At 41.5% G+C, this 24228-nt stretch overlaps 1 protein-coding gene across 1 annotated transcript; it reads right to left on the bottom strand.

Moving 5' to 3' along the window:
* Positions 1–489: 489 nt before the first annotated feature.
* Positions 490–23848, bottom strand: fer1l4 (fer-1 like family member 4). Its single transcript, XM_026307669.2, has 49 exons — positions 23574–23848; positions 23028–23083; positions 21023–21111; positions 20579–20678; positions 20409–20503; positions 20009–20053; positions 19063–19227; positions 18910–18970; positions 18406–18537; positions 18090–18152; positions 17902–17986; positions 17655–17823; positions 16786–16966; positions 16085–16271; positions 15725–15804; positions 15529–15654; positions 15260–15326; positions 15022–15125; positions 14430–14538; positions 14117–14345; positions 13498–13630; positions 13315–13415; positions 13131–13218; positions 12937–13053; positions 12703–12855; positions 12117–12312; positions 11847–11971; positions 11321–11455; positions 10948–11121; positions 10230–10340; positions 9966–10127; positions 9627–9801; positions 9131–9243; positions 8908–9024; positions 8437–8476; positions 7784–7881; positions 7050–7184; positions 6852–6971; positions 6537–6664; positions 6273–6443; positions 5723–5877; positions 5339–5520; positions 5147–5232; positions 4962–5060; positions 4294–4411; positions 3938–4061; positions 2988–3292; positions 2453–2553; positions 490–2093 (listed from the first exon to the last, which is right to left on the bottom strand). Exons 1-49 carry the CDS (start codon positions 23650–23652, stop codon positions 1913–1915), a joined length of 6165 nt encoding a protein of 2054 aa, XP_026163454.1. The 5' UTR covers positions 23653–23848; the 3' UTR covers positions 490–1912.
* Positions 23849–24228: the final 380 nt, after the last annotated feature.

Below are 24228 nucleotides of genomic sequence, written 5' to 3'. Positions count from 1 at the left end.
ATAGTGCAGATCCCGAGGAGGAACCTGAAGACTAAAACGCCCCCGGGTCAGGAACGAATCAACCTAACGTGGCTCTTCCCGGTACAGAGTCTTCATTCAGAGAAAACCCACAAACCCGCCCGGGTCTCCGTGTGTGAACCGGCTGACAAAGAGCGGAGGAGCGCAGCGGAGAACCGGACCCCCCGGACACCAGGACCGGGTTCAGATGAGAGCACGAAACCGGCTGTTGCTCCGCATTTCTGCATCCGCTTCATGTGTTTCCATCGTCAGCTGATTTTTCTGATTTTCCTTCTTTATTCAAACCGCATGGAGAGGCGCGTTCACGGTGCACAGCGGCGGAGCCCTGTCCCGCGGCGGCGCGCACTGCTGACCGAGCACAGAGGAACACTGGGTAGACTGGTTATACTGGGAACCTTCAAATAATAAATAAACTGTAATTCATATGAACCCTACGGCGGAGTGTTGGGGCCAAATCAAGGGAAGAACGAGAAGAGGACATCCGTTTATTTAGCATAATGAGAGTACATTTTAAATAATATAGTAATATAGTGTTTGTAAAAAGTGCATTTCACCTTTATTCCATTTCCATCTTCTTGTCAAAATACTAAATAAGAAAATCTTTCATTTGTCATACAAAGAATTTCCCAGACCAGCTTTTTAAAACAAAACACATTTTACAAAGAAAGAATAAGAAACAAATTTCTGAAATAAGTTTCTCCAATAATTTAAAATCTCCAGACTATTTAAAGATTTATTATATTGCTTTTTGAAGTAATTAATAGATTTAGATTTTCACACCAGCCATCATGATATGGACTCTGAGGTTAAATGCTAATGTGAACATGCTAACCACTAGTGTTTGCCATGTTCACCATCTTAGCATATGAATATTTGCTAAACAGCTTAGATGAGGCTGTTGAGGATGTCAGAGTGTTTGGTCATGAAACAAATTTAAAGCGAATGGTTCACCAAAGCCTGTAGTTTTCATCCTGAGGGGACCATGAGAGTCAAGAATTTTCAGCAATCCATCAAATAGTTGTTGAGATTATTTCAGTCTGAACCAAAGGGTTGGACCACTAACACAGGTAAACCTGTCTGGCATGTGTAGACAGATGTTTCCAGCATAAGCTGAACTGTGACCTGGTCTTCAGACATTATTTGTAGACTCTGAGGCCATGAGCAAAAAGCTGATCAGCCTTAGAGGAAACAATCAGAGCGAGCCTCTGTAAACAAACCATTTCTGACTTCCTGCTGTTTGACCCAAGGCTGAGTCCCTTTCCCTTCATGAGTCGAACTGTCTCCTAATCATATTTAATCATCTTGTATTGAGGATTTATTTACTCAGAAACAACAGCTAACATTCAGACTGATCATTCTGAAACTGGTACAAATGAAAATATAAACTTCAGTTTAGGGTTAGTGCAGAATTAAATAAAAATATGAAAGTGATCATGTTTTTCTATTTAAATGTTTACTTTAAAAAAATTTGGCAACAACTATATTTAATCATCAAAATGAAACCTGTATACAATAAAGTTATGTTTATATTGGGAAAATGTTTTTGATTTATCAGCACAAATTTGTTATGTTTACATCTGTCCAGTGCTGTAAAACAGTTTTACTCATTTTAATTTACACAATATAAATATGTGGCTTGAATCCGCAGTGAAAGATGTCCTGTAATTTCTTCTGGTGACAGATGAACCCCTGATTATTCCTCTTACCACCCAGGTTGTCTTTATATTAACAAGGATTCTGGGTAATGTAGTGCAGTCAGTGGTAAATATATTAAATAAGGAGTGTTGCTGATTGAGCTCCACAGAAACCAGACTGAGGATAAAATATGACTCCAGATCAGGAACCTGAGACCTCCAGCAGGAGATGACGAAGACTCCGCACTCTGCAGGTTTCTTCATCCCTTGATGATGAGACCAGAGATCTGCTGTGGCAACGTGTAGAAGATGAGGGCGAGGAAGAGACTGAGGATGGCGAGGATCAAAAAAGCGATGATGTACTTCTTGAACTTCTTCCAGATGAGGAAGATGAAGGTTTTCATGGGATTGACGAACCACGTGAAGCTGGTCGTGGGACGGCTGGAGGGAAGACAGGAGACAGTTTACACCTGATTCACATCGGAGACTTAGTTCACAAACAACTGTGAGACAGAAGTCAATGGTACAAATACAGCTTTCTAACTGCTACTAGCCAAAACAGCCAAGTACAAATACAATAAACTTTTAAGAGTAACTGACTAGTTCTAGCATGTTTCTGGGTTTCTGCTGTGACCAGAAAATAGATTTATCAGTTTTAAATATCAGTGTTAAAACATCACCACACATGGCTACAACCAGTAAATCAAGCTTTAGTGTTTAAATGGGCATGTGAGTATTGTTTTAAGAGCACTGAATAATAAGGAGACCTTTCTTTTCTACAGTGTGTGTGTGTGTTGTACTTTGGTTTGTCCAGTGGTTCTGGTTCTTTGCGTGCCCTCCCCACAGGGTTGGCCTCTGCTTGCTCCAGTGTCACCAGCTGAAGCTCGGCCTCCACCTTCCCCTTCAGAGACACAGACACAGTTTCCACAGGTATTCAAACTGGAATTTAATTTAAACCAGTTAAACACAATTAAACACACACTTTGAATGCTCCTTTCATATTAACAGACTAGCAGGTAAGAGAGAGATGATTTTTTTATGGCTTGCATTTATAAAAATTTAAATAAATAAAAATTTAAATTTGATTATTTTATTATTTACATTTAAAATTTACAACGAGGCATCAACACTTTACATAAAAAATGCAACCTATTTCCAGAGTCATAACATCTCTCATCATTCCACCCAAACTCAAACCCAGAACCACTTCCTCACCATTTTGTATATGGTGGAGAAAAAAAGATTCAGATTCAGGTCTTATCTTAATTTTTGAATGTGGTTATTGTGTTTTGCCTTTGTTGCATTAGCTGCAGAGTATATTTGTTTTTTTTATACCATTAGCAGGTAAGTGTTGCCCATGCTGTCGGTGTACTGGATGTCCTCTTCTTTCATTTGGCTCCTCTTGTCCTTGCGCTTCTTCTTCTTCTTGCCTCCCTTCTTCATGGCCTCCTGCTTCTCCTTCTCCTCCCTCTCGAAGTCCTTGGCCGTCTTCAGGCGGGTCAGGGGCCACCAGCCCTTCATCTTCTTGGCCCGAAATATAGAGACTCGAGGGGCAGCTCGATCCTTTGCCATCTGAATTGTACACTTACTGGATGCCTTTGCCGCTCGCACCATGTCACTGAGAGACAGCTCTACAGTGCCTGAAAGAGGACAGACAACAGAAGGATGAAGGCCACTATGAAATGACCAGTTTAAAGGTTTTAAAGGGTCAGTTCACGCAAATTATAAAAAACATTATTTTGGTTTTATTTGTCCATGTTGGAAGATACCTATATCTGAGTTCACAGTGTCAAAAATGACTTGTAAATAATTCACTCACACAGAAAAAGTGTTTTTTTTTCCAATGTAAAACAGAATATAAATGAAATAAATAATTGCTGATTGTGAAGCTGCCATCAATGACATGTTTAGATATTTCACATTATAAGCCTACCAGGAATGGGACGCATTGTAACTTTTGAGCTGCCTTTCATTTGAAAAATTGTAACAGCAAAGTAGAAGCGATAAGTGTTTGAATGTGGTAGGCTTCAGTATATTATTAATAACATTAACACTGTTAAAATGGACAATGAATTTATGACGTCATCAGGTAGATATGGCAGAAGGACGAGGTCAGAAAAGGTCTCTTACTAAAATCAAATGATTAGAGCACGAGAGAAGCAGCAGTTTATTACCGAGTAGAGAAATACTACACAGGGATGTAATAAAGGTTGATGAGCTTATTATTAAGTCTGTCATGGTTAAAATGTGCATTTTTCAGCAAATGTCCAGTCTGTCTGTCTCACCCAGGAAGTCATTTGCACCGATGCAGTCGTAATCCCAGACCTGCAGCGTCAGAACAGCTGGCTGTCGAAACTCCGACTCCTCCAGAGAGAAGAATGACTCCTTCTTCTTATACACCACTTCTTTCTAGAGAAGAGGAAAGGAAAGTTACTGGATGTCCTCAACGTTTTTCAGAGAGATCCAAAGTTTCTCAGAATGAGAAAACAATCACCAGACGTTCTTTGTCAATTAAATTAGCTTTTCAATGCCACCCCCTTACATAATAGGTGGCTCACAAAAAGTCAGGAGATCACTCAGACCATCAGAATTCATCCTCTTTATTCATCCTGCTTTACCAAAGTATGTGTGGGGGTGGTACCTCAGTAGGAAGGTAGTCGAAGCGAAACACAAATCTCCAGTTGAAGTTTCCTTCTCCAGTCAGAGAGTTGAAGTGAACATCTGTCTCCTGTTTGTCTCCATCCAGTCCCTTAACCCAGCTGCACAGAGAACACAAAACTCAACCTGACAGACAGTTTATTATGCTAAAGGTGTCAAGTTTACCTTCAAAACCTAGAGTTTTTTAAACCAAAGGTACTTGAGTTCAGAGAGAAGTAAACAAATTTCTCACCAGAGACTAGTGATTTTCTTACAGTGAAATCACTCACAGATTTTAGGACCTGTAACTATAGCTAGCTAATCGAGCTGACACCATGAATTAGTTGAAATTAGTCTCCAGCTGACAGTTAAATGTTTCAGCTAATGTGTTTAACCAATGACTGATCCCTTCAGTCGAAGAGTTATGTTTTCCTGTAGATGTTTCACGTAGTTTTAGACTCCTGAGGAGATAAAACTTCCTGATGTTCTAGAGGGAAAACAGCACTGAGATAATGCAATAATAATAAACATAATATTGTGTGCTTTGCTGTTCTTTTCTCATTCATATCTTATTAATCATCTTAAAACTCTTCATTAATCTTGGGACCCATGACAACCAGACTGGGAACCACTAGAGCTGAGTAATGAGTAAAGTGTGTGTGTGTGTCTCACCCTTTAACGTAGATGTCGGAGGATGGGTCGCCTGTGAACGGGTTGACATCTTCCAGAAACACATCATCCGTGTTCCAGATGATCACGCGCAGCTCATACCTGTTGCCATGGAAACAAAAACAAATGTCATGTTTGTTCCTGTTCATACTATTACTCCACTGTGCTCCAGTGCGTTTTTGACATACTGTTCAGGTAGGCGAGGTTTTATGTCAACAGTGGGCGGAGCAGGGACATCAGTAGGAAACATGTCCAACCACATATGAAGGTAACCCTGAAACACACACATACGTAGGCACAGTTGATGTGAAATTTATTAATACCAGTAGCAGTATGTTCTTGTTTGTTCTGACTTTCTGTATGTCAAATGTTGTGGTTACCTGTGGGAGTCCAGGTTTATCCTGGTTCATCAAAGACCGGACCTCCACATGCTCTGGAACCAGTGGGAGGGCTGTATGGACAAACTCATTCATCTCTCCCCATCGATGCAGCACATTCAGGGCTGCATGCTCCTCCATCTCTTCCTCTTCCTCTGGAGTTCGCTGGTTCTTCTTCAGCAGAGCTGATAACAACAACAACACTTCAGTTAAGACTATTAATGGTGATAGCCAGCTTAGAGCTCGTAAAGCTGGTAGAGCTGTACGTCGCTGCAGGACAAGCAGAGCAGCAATAAAACATCCAGATCAGTAATAGCAGCAGCAACAGAGCTGAGAGGTGATGGTACTGGTACACTACATCTGGCTAGATCTACCTGTCTGTCCTACCTTCAGGTACTGCATCTGGTGGGATCTTGAAGATCTTGTTGAGGACTTTGATCTCAGATGATCTGTACTCTGGATATGGGATACCATTCTCCCTGCAGAGATCTGTCAAGATAGTCGTCGGCTTCATTGAATCACGCCACATATTGTAACCATCACTAAACAGAGAGAGACAGAGAGACACGTTAAAAAAACAGATACTAAACTAAGTACATAACTAAGTACACACACATAGTTGTTGTACTGGTTTTTCCAAATTTAGTTTTTTTATTATATAAATATTTTATTACAGTTTTATACTAAAGTGTATACCGGTGTATACTGGTTCTAATGTGCGTTTTAGTTCTGTTACATACAAATATACTGTAGTTTGAATACTTTTCTGTCCTATTACTAGTACTGATGCGTCTTAGCTTTGATACTAATACTAGGTTGTAGTTCTGGCACAACTGTAGTTCTTACTAACGTGTTGTGGTACTGATTTAACCTAATGTGTCATATTACTGGTTGTAACATGATGTAGCTGTGATGTCCTGGTGGTCGGATTACTAACGTGTCGTAGTAAAGAGCCAGGCCGCAGCAGGGTCTGTGGCGGCTGTAGAACCGGTTCTCCAGGTCAATGTGCGTCTCACCAATAACATCATCAGACCCCACAAGATCGTGGTCCATCACCATGATAACTAACTCTGTCTCCAGTGGAAAGGACACTGTGAATTCAAACACCCTGAAAGACAGAGTCAGCTGTGAAGTGTAACAGTCATTCAAACAGTCAGACAAACAGTCAGGCAAATACTGGTACTACAAAAATTCTACTGACTCTCCAAAAGTGGGATTGAGCTGCTTGGGAATGTATCGATCTTTGGTGTCTAGACTCTGCTGTCCGACTCGGACCACCAGGTACGGGTCAGATTTACCATTCGGGTCTGTGGGAGCCAGATTAGTTGCCTGCAGGACACAGTCAGAGATGGAAGAACACAGAGCATAGCTCAGAGTAGAACACAAATGTTGTACACACATCTCTCATTTCTGTCTTCAATGCAACAACAGTGTGAAGTCTGTTAAAAGAAGATTTTATAAAACATTGGACGGCTCCAGCACAGTAAGGCAAAGTCAGGACATAGATTGACAGTACCTTGATGATGTAGACACGGACTAAGACTTTGACCGGTGAGTTTTTGGGAATTCCATTTGTGATCTGACAACTGGTGTCTTCTTCATCCTCTGATTCAATGGGATAAACTAGGAAGGAGCCCTGAAGAAAGAGAGGATAGAATAATGAACTCACATTAACAAACAGCTAGATGGACAAACACCATGCCATCCACAATACCTTGTATTTTCCCATCAGCCTATCTTCATCATCATCATCCTCATCCTCAGCAATTGCTTTGCCTTTATAGAGTGGGAGGATCCGCAGCCAGTCTTGAAACTGGTTGAACTCGGACTCCAGCTCCCCTGCATACAGCTGAACATGCACAAACACACACAGAGAAAGTACAGCTTTCATGAGTAACATGATTCAGACCCTCAAGAATCTGAAGTCTGTCTCTTAAACATGAAACCAAAAGTTCTTTAATGGATCTCTCAGTTCCCAATATCTGAAGTTTGACCAAGGTCCAAATTACATTTAGCTCAATCAATGTCTAGCAGGGTGCCTGTGTATAACTGCTGGTCTCTGGCCTGTGTATTAACAGGACTGACAACAGGTGAACAGACTGCTTGTGTAAAAGTATTCTTGGGTCTGTTGCTTTCAGATAGAGGTTTTTTTGTAAATTAATTTCTGCATATTGGCGTCCTGGCATTGGACAGTGTCAGGGCTGTGCCTTGTCACCAAATCTAGCACCTCTGAGGGATGTCAAGTGTCTTTTACTGTGGGTCAGTTTTCAGCCAAATTCAAAGCGCTCAGAAAGTGATGGCTCGCTCCCTTCAGACTGGCCTTAAGTTGCTGCACCAACTACCAGCAACAACTTAAATTCACATACGAGTGTTATTTCTGCTGTTGACATTAGTGCAGCCTGGACTGACAGACTGGACTGCAAGCTGTCAATCTCTGTGATGTCACACCTTTAGTGTGGCGATCTTCTTGCGTTTAGGAGGCTCAGCTTCCACCACAACTTCATCCTCCTCATCTTCGATGTTTGCCATGGTCAACTCTGCTCCATCTGAGAATAAGAAAACTGTCAGCACTTGAACTCTGTTTACTCTGTTAATCACTTTCAATTGTTTTTTGTGGTATGTTGACTTTGTTCATATTTATTTATTAGTTTCCTGTATTGTGTTTAAATGCTGACCCACACGCAGAGCCGTGGGTTCAACCCCATCTAACATCTTTGAGATTAACGCAGATGCTGTCTGAAAGCCAGGCCTCACCACCCTACATCAATACTGGACCTCACTACTGCTCAAGAGGCTGAATGGGAGCAAATTCCTGCAGCCAGGACCATGTCGTTGGTACACATTAAGCTCCTGGGAGTTGAATTTGTGTGAACACTGTACTGTTGTAAACTGAGGGTTTTTCAAACTAGGAAAATGCATCAGAACTTTAGCAACATCTAGTGGACATTAGAGGAACTGCTGCTGGAAACATTTAAGTGCTGACGAAATATTTGTTGCTGCCTTTTTCATAATAGTTTTTTAAACATTGACAAATATGGCAACACATATACATATTTATGTATTACTTTGACTGAAATACCAAAGTGTAAGTTGAACTGTACCTGTCTCTGCGTGTTCCTCCATTTCCTCCTCATCAGGTGCCTGCAGAAAGACAACCAGTCCATCACAGGGCCACATAGAGACAAACAACCTCACACACTCACACTCACTCCTATGGGCAATTTAGAGTCACCAATCAACCTGACATACATGTCTTTGGACTGTGGGAGGAAACCAGAGTACCTGGAGAAAACCCACACAAGCACAGGGAGAACATGCAAACTCCACACAGATGTTCATAATCAAAAACAGCAGAAGCCAAGATATTCTGACCTTCACTCTCTGGTATCCTACATTTCCCATAATGCAGAGGGCCTCTTCCTGATAAACACCAAACCTGACCCTTCCTTAACTCAGTCTTTCAGATATAAACTTTATCCAAACCCAAACTGAGGTAACTGATGACGTAGTTATTTCATCACCAGGGGTGATTGATATTGATTGACGGACAGAAAGGCAAATCAGTGACTCACCTGTTTCTCCATCTCCTCCAGTGAAGCATAGTATTTGGACCACCAGTCCAGCTCCTCCTTCTCAGGTACCTCCTCCTCCAGTTCCTCCACCTTCTTCATCAGCTTGTTCAGAGGAGACTGTGGAGCAGGACCAGTGTCAAAATCAACCCATTCCTTGAAATCTGTTTAAATTTTTTCTGAATAGTTTGAGTTGTATGTTTTTAAAGGAGATTAAACTACACACACGAACAAACTTTAAGGGGTTGAATGGAATCTTTGACTGCTTGATTTGCAAGTTGCTTAGTCCAATATCCTTCACTGCCAGCAGGGGGTTGACTTTTACTGTATTCCGCCTCACTGGAGAGAGACAGAAAGTCCATTTAGGTTAGAGGCAGACTATTCAGATTCTGTTGTAATGTAGCTGATGCTGGCAATCTTTCCATTCCACTCTTCAGCCTCATAATCTACATTAACAAGTCAAGCTACAAATGATCAGCAATTTCTGTCTATCTTTATCTAATATCAAGGACCAATTCTTTAAAATTCCTGCCGTTGTTATCATTATAACATAGTGTATACATACCATATGTGTATGCTATACCATACCATGTCAAGCTTGGCAGGTGTTGCAAGAGTAACTAAGGTCCTTAGTGACAATATAGCATGTGTCTGAATGCTAGAAAAATGTGTTCCATCTAATGGACACTATTGCTGTGAGAACTACCTTTATTAGGTCTTACCTTTTCGTTTGCGCTCTTCCTCTTCCTCCTCCGGCTCCCCGCCCTGGTCTCGCGGGCCATAGTCCATGAGGCTCTGGACCACATGAGACCCGACCAGGGCGAGTCGACCAAATGCCCGCTGCTCCACCACGAACAACGTCAGAGGTGGGTGGAGGTAGGCCTGCTCCGGCAGCTCCTGGGTGGACCAGAGGGAAACACAGCGAAGCAGGCATTAGTTTATGTTCCTTACAGGACAAGCACTGCAACTGTATCTTCCAAATTCAGAAGGCCACATTTCTTTAAGCCAGATTTGTTGTCGTTGACTGAGATCAGTAATCATCACTCATGACAGAAACTGACCACGTCAATGTAGCGGACCATCTCTTTGAAGTTGGGGTGAACCTTGTAGCTCTCAATCTCTTCAGACTCCAGCTGTCGTCCTGCACACTCCACCTTCACCATGGGGCGCTCCACCTCAAACAGATTCACACGCTTCAGCTCACGCAGACCCCAGAACAGCACCTGAAGACACACACACAAACATACAGGCAGCATTATAAAAGCCTGATGCCCCAAAAACACATGATGTATATAATGATGTATATAATGTTCACATGTCACAACCTCTATCCTGAAGGTCTTCAGAATTGGTCGGACTCCATCTGGGATGATGTAATATCTATTCTCCTCCTCATAAGGCAGCTCCTGAGGGTCCACGCTGCTGGGGAGAGAGGGCTGGGGGGGGGGGGTTTCTAGTTCACTCTCCGAAATTATTGTGGTAATTTTTCTAGTAAAATCAATGAATATCAATGGAATCTAAATAAAAGATGTTACTTGCTTTTGTGTCAAGTTCAACTTGGTGAATTGTTACACAAATTTGACCAATAGCAAACCGAGTTAACAGAACTGATTATCATAAAAAGGGCAAGATGTAATATTGTTTAAATAAAGAGATAATGATCCACAATTTCAGATGATCTGTCTAGGCAGACATCCCTAGTGTTGGCTCAGTTATGAAAAGAGCTAGAAATAGTTGAGAGAGTGATTTTTAGAAAGATGGTGGAGTGTGGGGTTTTTGAAGATATCCAACTATCCAACAAGCAGGAATAGAGAGGTAGAGAGTCCAGAATGGAGGAAGCCTCTGGAGCTGATAGCTGTGTGTGCAGTTTTATTGAAACTCGTGTGAGACTGTACATTGGTCTACCAAAGAGTTGTAAACTGACAGTTACCAAGATCACAAACTGATGGAAGAAATGGGCAAAGCTACCAAAATACAAGGCAAGTCTAAATCTTTTCAGAGAGACACTGTGGTGTAGCGAGACGTTGACTGATTCATTCTCACCTCTCCAAACCTAGAGTAGTCCAGCTCGATCAGCTCAAAGGCAGCAAGCAGCTCGCCAGCAGGGGCCCTGCCGAGGCTGATGTCAAAGAAACGGAGGCGAGGCTTCTCGTAGAACAGCTCAACGGGTTTAAACTCCGGCTCAGCATACACCCGACCCAGAGGTTTCGGGGCACTCTGAACACACACACCCGCACGCGCGCACACACACACACACACACACACACACACACACACACACACACACACACACACACACGCACACAGACACACGCACACACACACGCACACGCGCGCGCACACACACACACAGAGGCTGTTATGACATGTTGAGACACAGGACAGAACACATGGAGGAAAAGAACATCAGCGTTACCATTTGGTCGTAGTCATAGAGGTGGACGATGATGAGGGGCGGGTCTTGTTGGAGCTGCTCCCTTGTTCCCTCCAGTAGGACTCTGTCAAACAGCAAACACTCACACCAGGCTGGTGAGAGAGTGTCAAACAGCACCTGAGCGCGTGGGCGCGCACACACACACACACACGCACACACACACACACACACACACACACACAGAACATCTATGGGAATGTGTATGTTAAAGGACCAAATGGTGCTCAGTTTCAGTTGTATAATACTTTCCATAGGACTGGAAACCACAGAATTAAAACACAAAGCCTGTGCTGAAATGAGTTTAAAAGACACAACTGTTTATCAGGCACTAATGAAAGACCATGCTGGTGAGTTATGGGAAATGCAGGATCCTGAGTTTTTGGAGCATGTGGTTTGTGGTATTGATTTCTAAGAGCAGGTTGATGAATGAGAATTGACAACATTTGAAATCAACTGTCTGTTGCATTAACAATTACAAAATTTTAATTAGTCGGACAATGGTACCTACCCTGGTGACCTGGCACTGTGTAGAGAAGATGACCTTGACAAAGGGATCTGATAGGCCATCATCATCAGCAGCCATTATGCCACGCCCCTGGTACAGGTGACATCGTAGCTGGAAGTACCTGCTGTCTGTGGAGGGGAAGAGAGGGTTTACCTCATTGTCAAAATAAAAGTAATTAGTGGGATGTTATTCTTAAGAACAAACTTTCTGACAATGAGGCAGACCTGCTGTGGATACTATGCCTCCCCAGTTGAAGGAGATAAGGTGACTCACCCTGACAGGACAGACTGACAGGAAGCTTCCTTTTCCCTGTGCTGACCAGCTCTCTTTGCTCTTCATCCTCATCCTCATAAATCGGCAGAAACTCCTCTGGCAAACTGTTAGTGGCCTCTTTACTGTACTTGGCCAGACCGAGCCACAGGTAGACCTCCAGCTTGGCAAAGATCTCACTTGCTGAACATCCTGGAGCCTGAAAGAACCGTCAGTGAGGCAGAGAATCATTAAAGGTGACTGGACTAGAGACTAAACAGTGAATATCATGATTAAAAAGACAGATTGATAAGTGTTACTGATGATTTTTAAAAAACAGGTTGGTCATCATGAGTCTGGAGAAAAACAGTGAGCACTGTCAGTGATTTTAGAAACAAAGCGTTAATTATTTCAATGTAATGTGGAGTGTTATCAATAACGGAACAGCAGACAGCAGTCGCCAAGTCTTCCTCATTAAATTTTAGTGATGGCAATGAATGGCTAGCATTACAGATGGCTGTATAGGCATAATGGTGTGTTTCAGACAACAACTGATGATTTATGATTTAGAGTGGCAAATGTTTGATGATTTTAGAAACAGAAGGGTTACCTTCATGTAGAGGGTGATGACTCGGCCACAGTCCCGCCCCCTTTGCTCCTCCACCAATGAGAACAAGATAGAGTAGGATGGGATCCTGACATAGGCCAATCGTTTGCTTCCACTCAATAACCACAGAAACACATCCGGGATGGTTGTCTGGGGCTGGAGAGAGTGTGGTGTCAGTCACACTGTACATATTGCAACTTTTGATGTCTTTGTGGTGGCACCTCTATGACCTCTGACCTCTTTAGCCAGTTGGCGGAGTTTCTTCAAAAATTTCCTGCTGTCTATTAACCGTTGTCTGACTGTTCGTCTGGTGGTCCTCCGTCTGGTCCTCACTGCTCGCCTGGCCAGCAAGATCTAAACATAATCAGACATTCAGTCAGACCCGGAGGCAGGATATATACAAACAGGCGGACAGGTGAGGAATGACTGACCAAATGCTTCTTGACAAACTCTCTCCTGCATTTGTCCAGCTTGTTGGGACGAGACTGAGACCTCCTGTCTGAGAAAGCACTGAACTGTCTACAGAGACATGGGAAGACAGGTCAACAGATTGAAAAGCACGAGGGAAAATCAAACCAAATCAAATTAATCAGTTTTTAAAGGGAGGGCACTGACTTGCAGGAGGCCACCATCTCCAGCAGCACCTCCATCAAACGCTCCTTTGCATTACTCCTTGGCCTCCTCTGCAGACGCTCCACCTCATCAAGACCAATCTCCTAAAAGAGGAGTGCAGAGATTTGGGAGAATTGCCTTACACACACAATGTTTTTCCATGTTGACAAATCACTTGACTCTCACCAGCCTGTCGGCCATCTTGTTGAGCCAGTTAGCCTGATAGAGACGAAAGCTGTGATCTTCAAACTGACTCCAGACAAAAAGACAAGGCTTCTGTTTTAAGGAGGGTGGCTGGAGAGGAATACACTGGAATGACCTGACAGACAGGAGACACAGTTAAGCATCGAAAACCACCACAAGTAGTTGATAGTCTTTCTCCCCATTCAAGGACACACACCCACACACACAGTGAAATAACATGCAAGGTACTGACTTAACCAGCTTCAGAGCTATTGGGAGTTCAGACAATTTGACTTGTGAGGATCAAACCACCAAAAGTGCAATTAGTTGATGACCTGCTTTACCTGCCTAACCACAGCCAAGGACGGGTTGGTGTGTATCTCTGATGCTGGGAGCTTTATTGTTGGGAACAATGCCTCTTGATAGTCTCTCTAAAAACAACTTGGTTCTGCCTGAGAGTCCAGATTAAAAGCAACAACCTCTATGAATCAAATTAGGAATTAGGAATTCTGGGGCCACTTCTAGACTGCCCTACTTGGCCTACTGTCACTGCAACTTGCATTTGGAGAAGCGGCAGCAAATAGATGTTGTGTACTAGTTACCCGGTGTGAGTGCAGCTTACCTGTCATACTCTGTGGGCTGGGGTCTCGTGGCTGCAGTCACAGATCTGTTCTCAGGTTCGAGATTCAGCACCACCTCTCTGTCCAGCTCCTCCTCTGACTCCATCAGAAGCCGCACCTCCTGATCCAGATCCTCCCTGCTCCTCCTCAGGTCTTCCCTGCTCTTTCTCAGCTCCTCCTTGCCCTGGTTCTTCTTGGATCTCTCAAACCCCATCACCTTTCCATGATTTCCTGCCAAAAACAAAACACTTGATACAGATGTGTCTGCAAGCCAACTGTTCACATTCAGGACACGATATACTGTACACATTTTACCTATTGAGAGTTCAAAGGTCAATGGTTTGGTTCCCACAGATGGGTCTATCATAGTAATTTCAAACAGAGATGCAAACAGCAGAAAGTCCTCTCTCTGTCCCAGGAAACCCTGAAAAACAAGAAAAAATTAGTACTGCATTACTTTCTCTGATTTACACTCTTTTATTTAACTTACATTGTAGATTCTTTCACTTTCGAGATAAGTATTTTCAAAGTATTTCTTGTTATTTCTATGCAGACGATAGTCAATTCTTACATATGTTTAATGCTAAAACTGTTTTTATTTACAGCCTAGACTAAAATCTGATGAAAGACTTTTTAATATACATAAGTTCATTTCTATTTTCCATTGAGTCATGGTCTGAAAAAAGAATAATTGATCTTTTTATATCAATGTTTTGCTGTCAATGTATAAGGAAACAGGAAAAGCAAGGACAATAAGTGAGAAGGCAAACCTGGCAGAAAATGGATAGAAAATGAAGTGAATTAACTAGATATAGATGTTTGTTAAAAATGGTTTAAATGTAAATTTCATTTAAAATGGCTCATTAATAATGATGATGATTATTGGGTTTGTGATGATTGTACTGACCTCAGGGAGTGGGTGGATCTCCTCAGTCTCAACAGTAACAGCCTCTGGTACTTCAACTCCTGCCTCCCCTGAGTCGTCCATCCCTCCGCTGTCAACTGCAGATGCTACAGCAACAACAAATAAACAAACTGATGAATAACCGACAAATACATGTGTTCTGAAGGAAGAATTACAACAACAACACAAATTATAATGCATCTTGTACTTTTAGTTTTTCAATTCTCCCCAGCAGACTGACCATTCTTTTTCTCCTTCTTGCTGCTCCTCTTCTTTCCCATACCCAGTTTCCCCATTGCTCCTTTCATCTTAGGAGCACACAAATAGGAGGGTCACATTAGAGTGATTTAGGTCATAAAAAATCAGCCTGGTGTTAAGGGCACACTGAATTTTATTAAGGTAACATCAGTAAGTTAAGTATGCAATGGGAAAGAGCTTTTATAAAATGATCTTTTTCTCAGATTTTAATAAATTGTCACTGTGATGTTATGAAAAACAATGAAGAAGTACCTTTCCCATGGCAGCAGAGCCTGACTCGACAGTGACAGCGGAGGGGGAGATGTAAACCTCGACGGAGAGTGCGAGGAGGATTCGACCACGATAAAAGATTCCGTCTCCCAGACCCTGGTTTAAAGCCTGTAGGGGGAAATTGTTCAGGCCGTTCTAATTCTACATGATTTGATTTTAAATGACATGTTTGTTTTACCTGGTGGACATCTCCAAGAGTCGAGTTCTGTGGAGAACCATACAGATTGAGCCAGCTTGGACCAAAGGTGGGGTTAAACCCTGCAGACAAAAGACAGATATTACCGTCACTTTAAATTCTCAGATGAAAGATGGTCTAGAAATTATAGCAACAACTTTGGCAACAAGCAAGTAAATGCTGGTTTTCAAAAAGAATGTAAAGAATTCTTGCAAAGTTTTAAAACAATGGATATCTAAAAATAAAGGCTTGTGTTTAATATAAGCCTCTGCTCAGGTGATGTTCAATAGAGCTAGTACCATTAGAGCTAAAAGAAATGATTGTATATTGTATCATTGGGCAAATGTAAGGCACAGGTCGTACCATTCCTGGTGGGATCAGAAATCTGTTGCAAGTCCAGGAAATGTGTTGCCAGGGCGACGTCTCCCATCTTTGCATCATCAAGGACCTGGATTCTGATTCGCTGAGCCAAAGGAGGAAACTGCTCAATGAAGGAAATCTCTTCATTCCAAACTGGACAGCTGGTGGCATTGGCGACTGACGTCTCCCCCTGCGCACACAAACACAGAAGGATTAGAAAATTTTAGATACACTCCCCTCCAAAGGTATTGGAAGAGTGAGGCCAATTCCTTTATATTTGCTGTAGACTGAAAACATTTTGGTTTGACATCAAAAGATGAATATAAGACAAGAGATCAACATTGCAGCTTTAATTTCCAGGTATTTACATCTGGATCTGATACACAATTTAGAAGATTGCAACTTTTATTTGAACACACTCATTTTTCATGTGAACAAAAGTATTGGAACATGTGACTGACAGGTGTGTTTTGCTGCCCAGGTGTGTCCTATTACATTGACTATTCAAAAAATAAATAGTGCTGAATGTCTACACATAGTTTCAGATTTGGATCTTGTCTGGCCAGACTGTATTTATAGTTAGATAAGAAAAAAAAAAGCTATAAAATATAGTCCTGTTTGCACTTCCCCAATGATACAGTATACAATCATTTCTTCTTACACTTCATTTGAAGATCCATGAGTATATGTGTACGTCTGTGTACCTGTTGCCCAGAGAAAGTCACTTGTACGTAGGGGTCAATGAAGACTGTCCGATCAGTGGCCTTTGACATCTTGGCCATTAGACCGGCATCCATAGTGGGCAGACCCTCAGCCTTGTAGATCCGGACACGGAATCGAGCCCATGGACGCTCAGAAGCCATTCCACGAGGAAGCAGCAGGTTCCTGCAAGAAAAACACATTAAGAAAAGGTCAGATCCCTAATTGGGTTGCACCAGCTGTTCGCAGGTACATATGGACTTATTAGATTAATTTTAACATATATATGTTTAAATTTTAAAGATCCAAATTGAATTAGTAAATCACTATTTTAGTTTGCCAAAACATTTGGTAGTTATTAACATTTAAAAAGGAATTTACAACTTTAATTATTCACATACACTGTAGTTGGTATAACATAGACCAGGACACAAAATAACTGCTGAACAGTTGTCAGAAGGGAGCACATGGAGAACCTAGTTAACTGAAAATTAAGCATGTTACAAAATTTGGCGACAATGTTTTCTTAAACTGTTAAACTCTGAGGACAAATCTGTGCACAGTGTCATTGTATGTGGCGCTTCCCAAGGCTCTATCCTAGGTCCTCTTATATTTAACGTTTACATGCTTCTCTTAAACCAAATTATGCAAATCAGTAAACTTAAATCACCAATGCAAGATAATCAATAGGTCCCCACACCAAATTTTGCCTTAATCTCTATTAATCTGGCGAGACTGATGCATGCTCACTGACTTCATATTTTGATTTATGCTTGTTAAGTACTGCGTTACTGTGTTTCTGTGAAATGTTATGGGATCATAGTTAAGATGATAACTTTTATTAAAATGCATTAGGAAACTGATTGTTACTGACTTTTCTATGTCCTCATTGGCTCCGGACGAGGAGGTTGGTGGCAGACTGGGCATGCTCAGAGCGTCTCCCTTCATTACTATACTGAGACTGGCCTTGACATAACCCTTGATCCCTGACCTGGTGTCTGCTGGGTCAGTTAGAGGAGCCCATTTCTGGTAGAAGCGGTGGTCTGGAGATGCAAAGGGATTATGTCAGTGAGTACTGCGGTATTTTAATCAGAATACTGCCATGTGAGCAGTACTGGTACCTGGCTGGTTGTACACAGTGGCAATGTCAATCTTAAAAGTTCCAATGTGGGTCATCAGAAACGCAAGAGTCCGCCTGTGGAAGACCTGAGAGGAAGTGACATCACAGGTGTTTAGTTTGACCAGACCCAGGTCTATCACTATGGTAACAGCAGTAAAATAAAAGTTAAAAAAAAGAAGCGAAACTGACCTTTATCTCTATGACTTTATCAAAGAGGGTCTCTGGAGCCTCTTGAAACTCAAACTGGAAGTTCTGAGAAAGAAAGTGCAAATTTTACTAAATTCTCAGGTACTGTATTCTTCTGCACTGTAACAAGCTCTATCCATCATCTATACCCTCTTATTCCTATTCAGAGTCACAGGGATCTGCTGAAGCCTGTCTCTATTTGGGTGAAAAGGCAGGGGTACACCCTGGACAGGTCACCAGTGTAACAATTTTTTCTGAATTGTATTTTTCTGCATACTACATTGAATTCTACTGTATTTTGCTCTGCACTCTGCTGTACCTCATTGTAGTAGGGGCAGTTAGTGGATTTCTGTGTCGCTGTGTTTCTTTTCTGATTTCCCATTCTGATGAAAACTGCAGGGTTTATGTTCACACCAACCAGTTTCTGAGCCTCCAGGATGTTCACATTCACCTGTACGTACACACACACACACACACACACACACACACACACACACACACACACACACACACGCACGCACGCACGCACGCACACACACACGCACACACACACACACACACACACACACACACACACACACACACACACACACACACACACACACAGAGTTATGTTTTCATTCATTGTAGACAAGTCATATTGACTAATTTTAATACCTTAAGTGAAGCTGTTACTCTAAATCATGTATGAGGATGCTGGGTCCCAACAAAAGTGTGTAAACAAGTTTTGGTCCCTCCAAACAACAACATACATACACACAGCTCATGCCTATTATAATGTTCTTTTGTAATTGGTCAAAAATGGCTGCATAAATAAATTCACCTGGAAACTCTGGACTTTCGGCATCCCTGAAACAGCATTTCTGGACAGAGGCCTGCAACGACTAAACACAAACACACATGTTGAAAGCAGATACAGTTTTTATGCATCTAGAAGATTCAACAAAACTCACGGCAGTCAGTCTGGTAAACAGACCTTAGCAGAGGAGTGAGGACAATGTTGGAAGTCTCCAAGTCCATGTCATCATCATCATAATCATCATCGTCATCATCGTCGTCTTCATCCCCAGTCCGAACCAGACCCCGCCCTAGACGCCGAGCCTCTCTCTCCAGCTTATCTGGGCGAGTGACAGTCAGCTGACTGACAGGAGAAGCAGAGAAAGTAAATAATAAAGTAAGTAATAAGTTTCCACAGTTAATGGAAATATTTATCCTGTTGCTTTCTCCCTTTGTTGCAATAAGGCAGATGTTAAAAACTTCTTTTTCTACACCCCCAGGATTTTTTTCATTTTCATACACATAGTCAGCAAACAATGACTCAACTGACATTAATTGGAGCAAAGACTTTTCACTATTTTTACTATTCAGATCTTTTCTGCAGAAGCACTCCCCAAGAGATTTAAAAAAAGTTTAATGAGGAGGTTTTCAGAAACCTAAACAGCATTCATCACCCTCCTCCCACAACATAAGTTCTCAGGGTCCTCTCAGGGTCAAAGAATTTTACTTTAGGTTTCTTGTCAAATGTGTTTCTTGACCTTGGGAAAAACGTATCTGCAATATAATAAACTTGAAAACTTAAACTTCAATTACAAGCTTTTTGAACATATCCCGTGGCCTGCAGTGCCATCATACAAACAAAGTATGTAACTTAAATGATAACAAGTGAAAAGCACACCGCTGTGCAATATGTTATTATTAAATATACTTGGATGGATCTACTTACTCAAATAACCTTGTGGGCAGAGACATGTACCAACATTGGAGACCATACATCTCTTATGTCAGATGATTTGTATATTGGTTCCAGGAGTCAGTCAGGCCATAGCTGGCATCGGGTTATGATTGTGGTTATATATACTGTATATTGGTACCTTTAGGATGTATTGGTCTAGTTAAGAGAAATGTGTAGTGTAAATTCTCACCTCTCAGGGTCATCAAATCCTGCATTCCTGATGACCAGATCTGACCTGAGGGTGACGGAAGAGAAACAAGGTGAAATGAGAGAGAGATAATGTGTTGAGACTGGCCAGAGCACCCACTGCTGGATTTCCCACGCTGCCTGTTTGCTGGAAGTTCTTTTCTCTGTTGACAGAACTAATCTCACAGTTTCCTCCTGCTTTCACTAAAGAAGACATGCACTGCCTCTGTTCATCTTAGCCTGTTGTTTTGCTTTTATGTTTTGTTTGAAACCATGTGACTGTTTTGATGTGACTCTTGAAGAGCCAGAGAATAAGATGACAGACACATGTTTCAGTATTCTGTTAGTCCAGCTGACACCTAAAAAGTTCTGTGTTTCACTGTTAGATGTGGATCTGATCTTACTCGTCTTCATCTTCAGCCTCCAGGAAGTCGTGTCCCTCCCAGCGTCCAGCTGTTCCCTCTACTGGGTGATACTGAATATCCAACTCTATGTAGATCTACAGACAGAAAAACAAAACCAGTGTGATTCAAAATACAAGTGTGTGCATGTGTGTATGCATGCATGTACTTACATCAGTCAGGCCATAGTTGGCATCAGTGAGCGGTTCCCGTAGCAACTGCCTCCCCATGGAAACAACATGTTGGAGGCTGACAACCAACTTACCAAGGAGTCTACACACACACACACACACACACACACACACACACACACACACACACACACACACACACACACACACACACACACACACACACACACACACACACTTTTAAATAAAATGATATATTTATAAATGTGTACTATATTGCCCGTGTGTGTATGTCTGTCTATATTAGTGTGGATAAAGTTTAAATTGTGAGGATATTTTAGCTGGTCTGGACAATTTGAAAGAACTTTCTAAAGATTTAGGACTTAAGGTTTAAGGTTAGAATCAGGTTTAGGTCAGGGTTGGGGTAATTTAGTTGTGAAGGTTCACAAAGACAGTAAAATCTGTGTGTGTGAGAGTGTGTGTTACCTGTTGGAGAAGACTTTACTGCAGTTGTAAACACTGATGGACAAAACTTCATCACTGATTTCTTTACCATAGTGAGGCCAACGGAAATGCTGCGCACAACACACACAGACACGTTATTTTCATTACAACATTGTTTCATGTCTGATGCCAACTGAAAGAAGAAGAAGAAAAGTCTGAAGAAACTTTTAGTCATAACACGTTTTAGCATTTCCTGGGCTTTCAGCTACACCTCACAGAAGTGGCTGTAAATGTTTCTGTTCAAAGATGTTCTGTGTTGGTGGATGGTACTGGACCTTTTTTCAGTCAATCATTCACACCTGGTCCATGACCTTTCACCTCTCCTATATAAAACTTTTCTCATGTGGAATTTAACTGAGGCTGAAGTAAATACAAACACATTGGAAACAATATGGTGTTCAGGGTCTTGCACAAAGATGTTTCAGAGCAGGGATCGAACCTCAAGATCAATGCTGTAGACATTTAGAATCACATTAGAAACATGAATATCAGACTTACTGATCAAAACGTGTTTACAACTATGTGCTCAAAATAGCGGAAGAAGGAACAGAATGTCTCCTTTCATGTGGACATGTTTAACCATTAATCATCATGTCTGAGGATGACGCATGTACACCTGGTCACACCTGAAGATCAAATAAAGACTGACTCGAAGAAACAAAGAACCATAATGTATAATGTGTTTATGTCAACAAATGGTTGGAACCTTCAGGTCAACAAATATTTTCCTCCTCACCAAAACCACATAATAAAATTTTTTTTTAAGAGACACTCAAACCTTAAACTCTCCAAACCACTGAACTATAGTGACAGTTTGTGTGTTCAGGTCATCATTAGAAATGTTTCATGTTTTTCCTTCAAATCGGTGGAACAACACTGAACACTGCATTACCCATGAGCCTCAATGACTGACACTATAGATATGTTCTCAGTCAGAAATCTAAGCATTTTATCCACCTGCTTTGAACTGAAGGAAATTCATTTTGTTTGAGTCTTTGTTAAAATGAGTGAAAATGAGAAATACTGTACATTGGTCTGAAGAAACACACACATCCAGCAACTACAGTGGTGATATCAGAACTAGAGTAGGGAGGCTGCTGACTTTGTCTATCTCCTCGCGACTACAGTTTTCACTCCTTTTCCATCAGTTTTACACTGAATGGCAGACAGATGTGTATTCATTATGCACTTTTCATGGATGGATTTTCACTTGGTCACTTGCTCTGTTGGAGTGCTGAGCTGCCTTTGATGAACCAAATGAACAATTCCCAAATACATATACTATGTTCCCCTCCAGACAATATATAACAGCACAGCAAAGCAGACACAAGCATCTCAGCCATTCTTCACCCATGACTCAACACAACCCATAATTCAGGAGCTGCTTAGCCAGTTACAGTGGGATGGAAATTTCAGTCATAAAAAAGTGACAGACTGACCAATCAACAGACACTGCCAGCCAAAAAGCACAGTAATTCCTGTGTTAACACGGTCAGTTTGAAAGCATGACTTCAGAGGCCTCTTGGTTACATGGAGTGCTGTAGGTGTGTGTGTGTGTTGAAGGAGCGGTTGTGTGTGTGTGTGTTCTGTAGGAGTGGCACAGTTTGATATCAGCTCCATGAAAATAGTTTCAGTCTGACAGAAGACAAACTGCAGCTACTTGCTATAACACACACAGGATGAAGGTCATGTGACCTGAAATCTCAAAAGCTGCTTCCCCCTGAACTGACCCATCAGTCAGAAGGACCTCACTGATCTCCTGAGATCTGAACCTGTTGTGCATGATCATGTTTTGACTTTATAGTCAGAAGTTGGAGGTTTCCAGATTCATTTCTATAGTCAGTTTTCTGACAGCAGCACCTAGTGGAAATTAGAGGAACTGCAGCTGAACCCAAGTTAAGTTCTAAATTACACCACTAGCCCCCTGTTCTTTCTTTTAATGATGTCCACAGTGGACACACAGACAGATCAGACCAGGTCTACTGACCTCGTTGAAGATGGCCAAGTTCTGACACTGCAGGACTCTGGTTTTATGAGTGAAACCTGAAGGAAAGACAGTTACATAACATCAGCATTAAGGCTGGATCTGACCACAAAGTATCTTATAAGGCCAAAAGTATGTAGACATTTTTTTCAAAATGCAAATTGCAATACAGGCACTAAGATGACTATATCCTTGTCCCACATCTATGTGTGTGTGTGCGTATATATATATATATACACAATTCAATTTTATTTTGAAAAGTAATTCAAAATAAAATTGAATATATACACAGACAGGATGGAGTAGACAGTATTATGGTTTAGAATCTGGGTAATAGTTTCATCACTACCAATCTGTGAACACAAGGCTTGAAGCTCGCTATATCACCGTATGCTGTAACCTATGACAAATTAAAGGAAACTAAAATTGTAAGAAAAATGCAGTCCTCATACTTGGACAGTTAATGTACATTACAGTTAATAACAGAAGATATTATATATAAGAAGAGTTCATAGAAGTATACACAGACAGACCTTAAATGTTATTTACCTCTGAAGGTGAGTTCGACTTTTCTGTCACATCGTCCTGGCAGGTTGGAGATCCTCCTCAGATTCACACTGATGGACATGATGAGCTGTCACCTGAAACCTGGTTCTTCAGTAGTTTTTCTACATCATGTGTCTCTGAAGTCGTCTCCTCTGTCTTCTCTCCTCAGCCGCTGTGTGTCATGCAGGCACATGTGTGTGTCTATAACTGTACATGGAGGCTTGTTAATGAGTGTGTCTGTTAGGGCAGTTCCTTCCTAATGTTTGAGAAAGCAAATAGAGTTGCTCGACGAGTTTCCTTCGAAAACACGCACACACAAATTACTCTCCCGCTGCACCTCAAACAATAAATATACTCGATAAGTAACAGTTGTGCAATGAAAACCAAAAGCAAAACTACATTAAACTACTACATTACTTTTTCAGTCTTATGTTTTTAGCTAACAAGTGCAAACACAAGTAAAAGCTTTTATAATGAAAATAAGTATAACAAACTTAACTTTCTGACTGGAGATAAATGTCAGTTTTTTAACCGGGTTTTGCAGCAGCTGATTAAGCAGCTGGTGACCACATCTGGACGAGAGCACAGTTGTAGGAAAAATCAATTACTACCAGTACTTTCATGTAGCCAAGTACATTGAGATCATCCTCAGAATTCA

This window comes from Mastacembelus armatus, chromosome 5, assembly GCF_900324485.2.
Source record: "Mastacembelus armatus chromosome 5, fMasArm1.2, whole genome shotgun sequence".
Lineage (NCBI taxonomy): Eukaryota > Metazoa > Chordata > Actinopteri > Synbranchiformes > Mastacembelidae > Mastacembelus > Mastacembelus armatus.
This window is presented reverse-complemented; position numbering and strand designations above follow the sequence as displayed.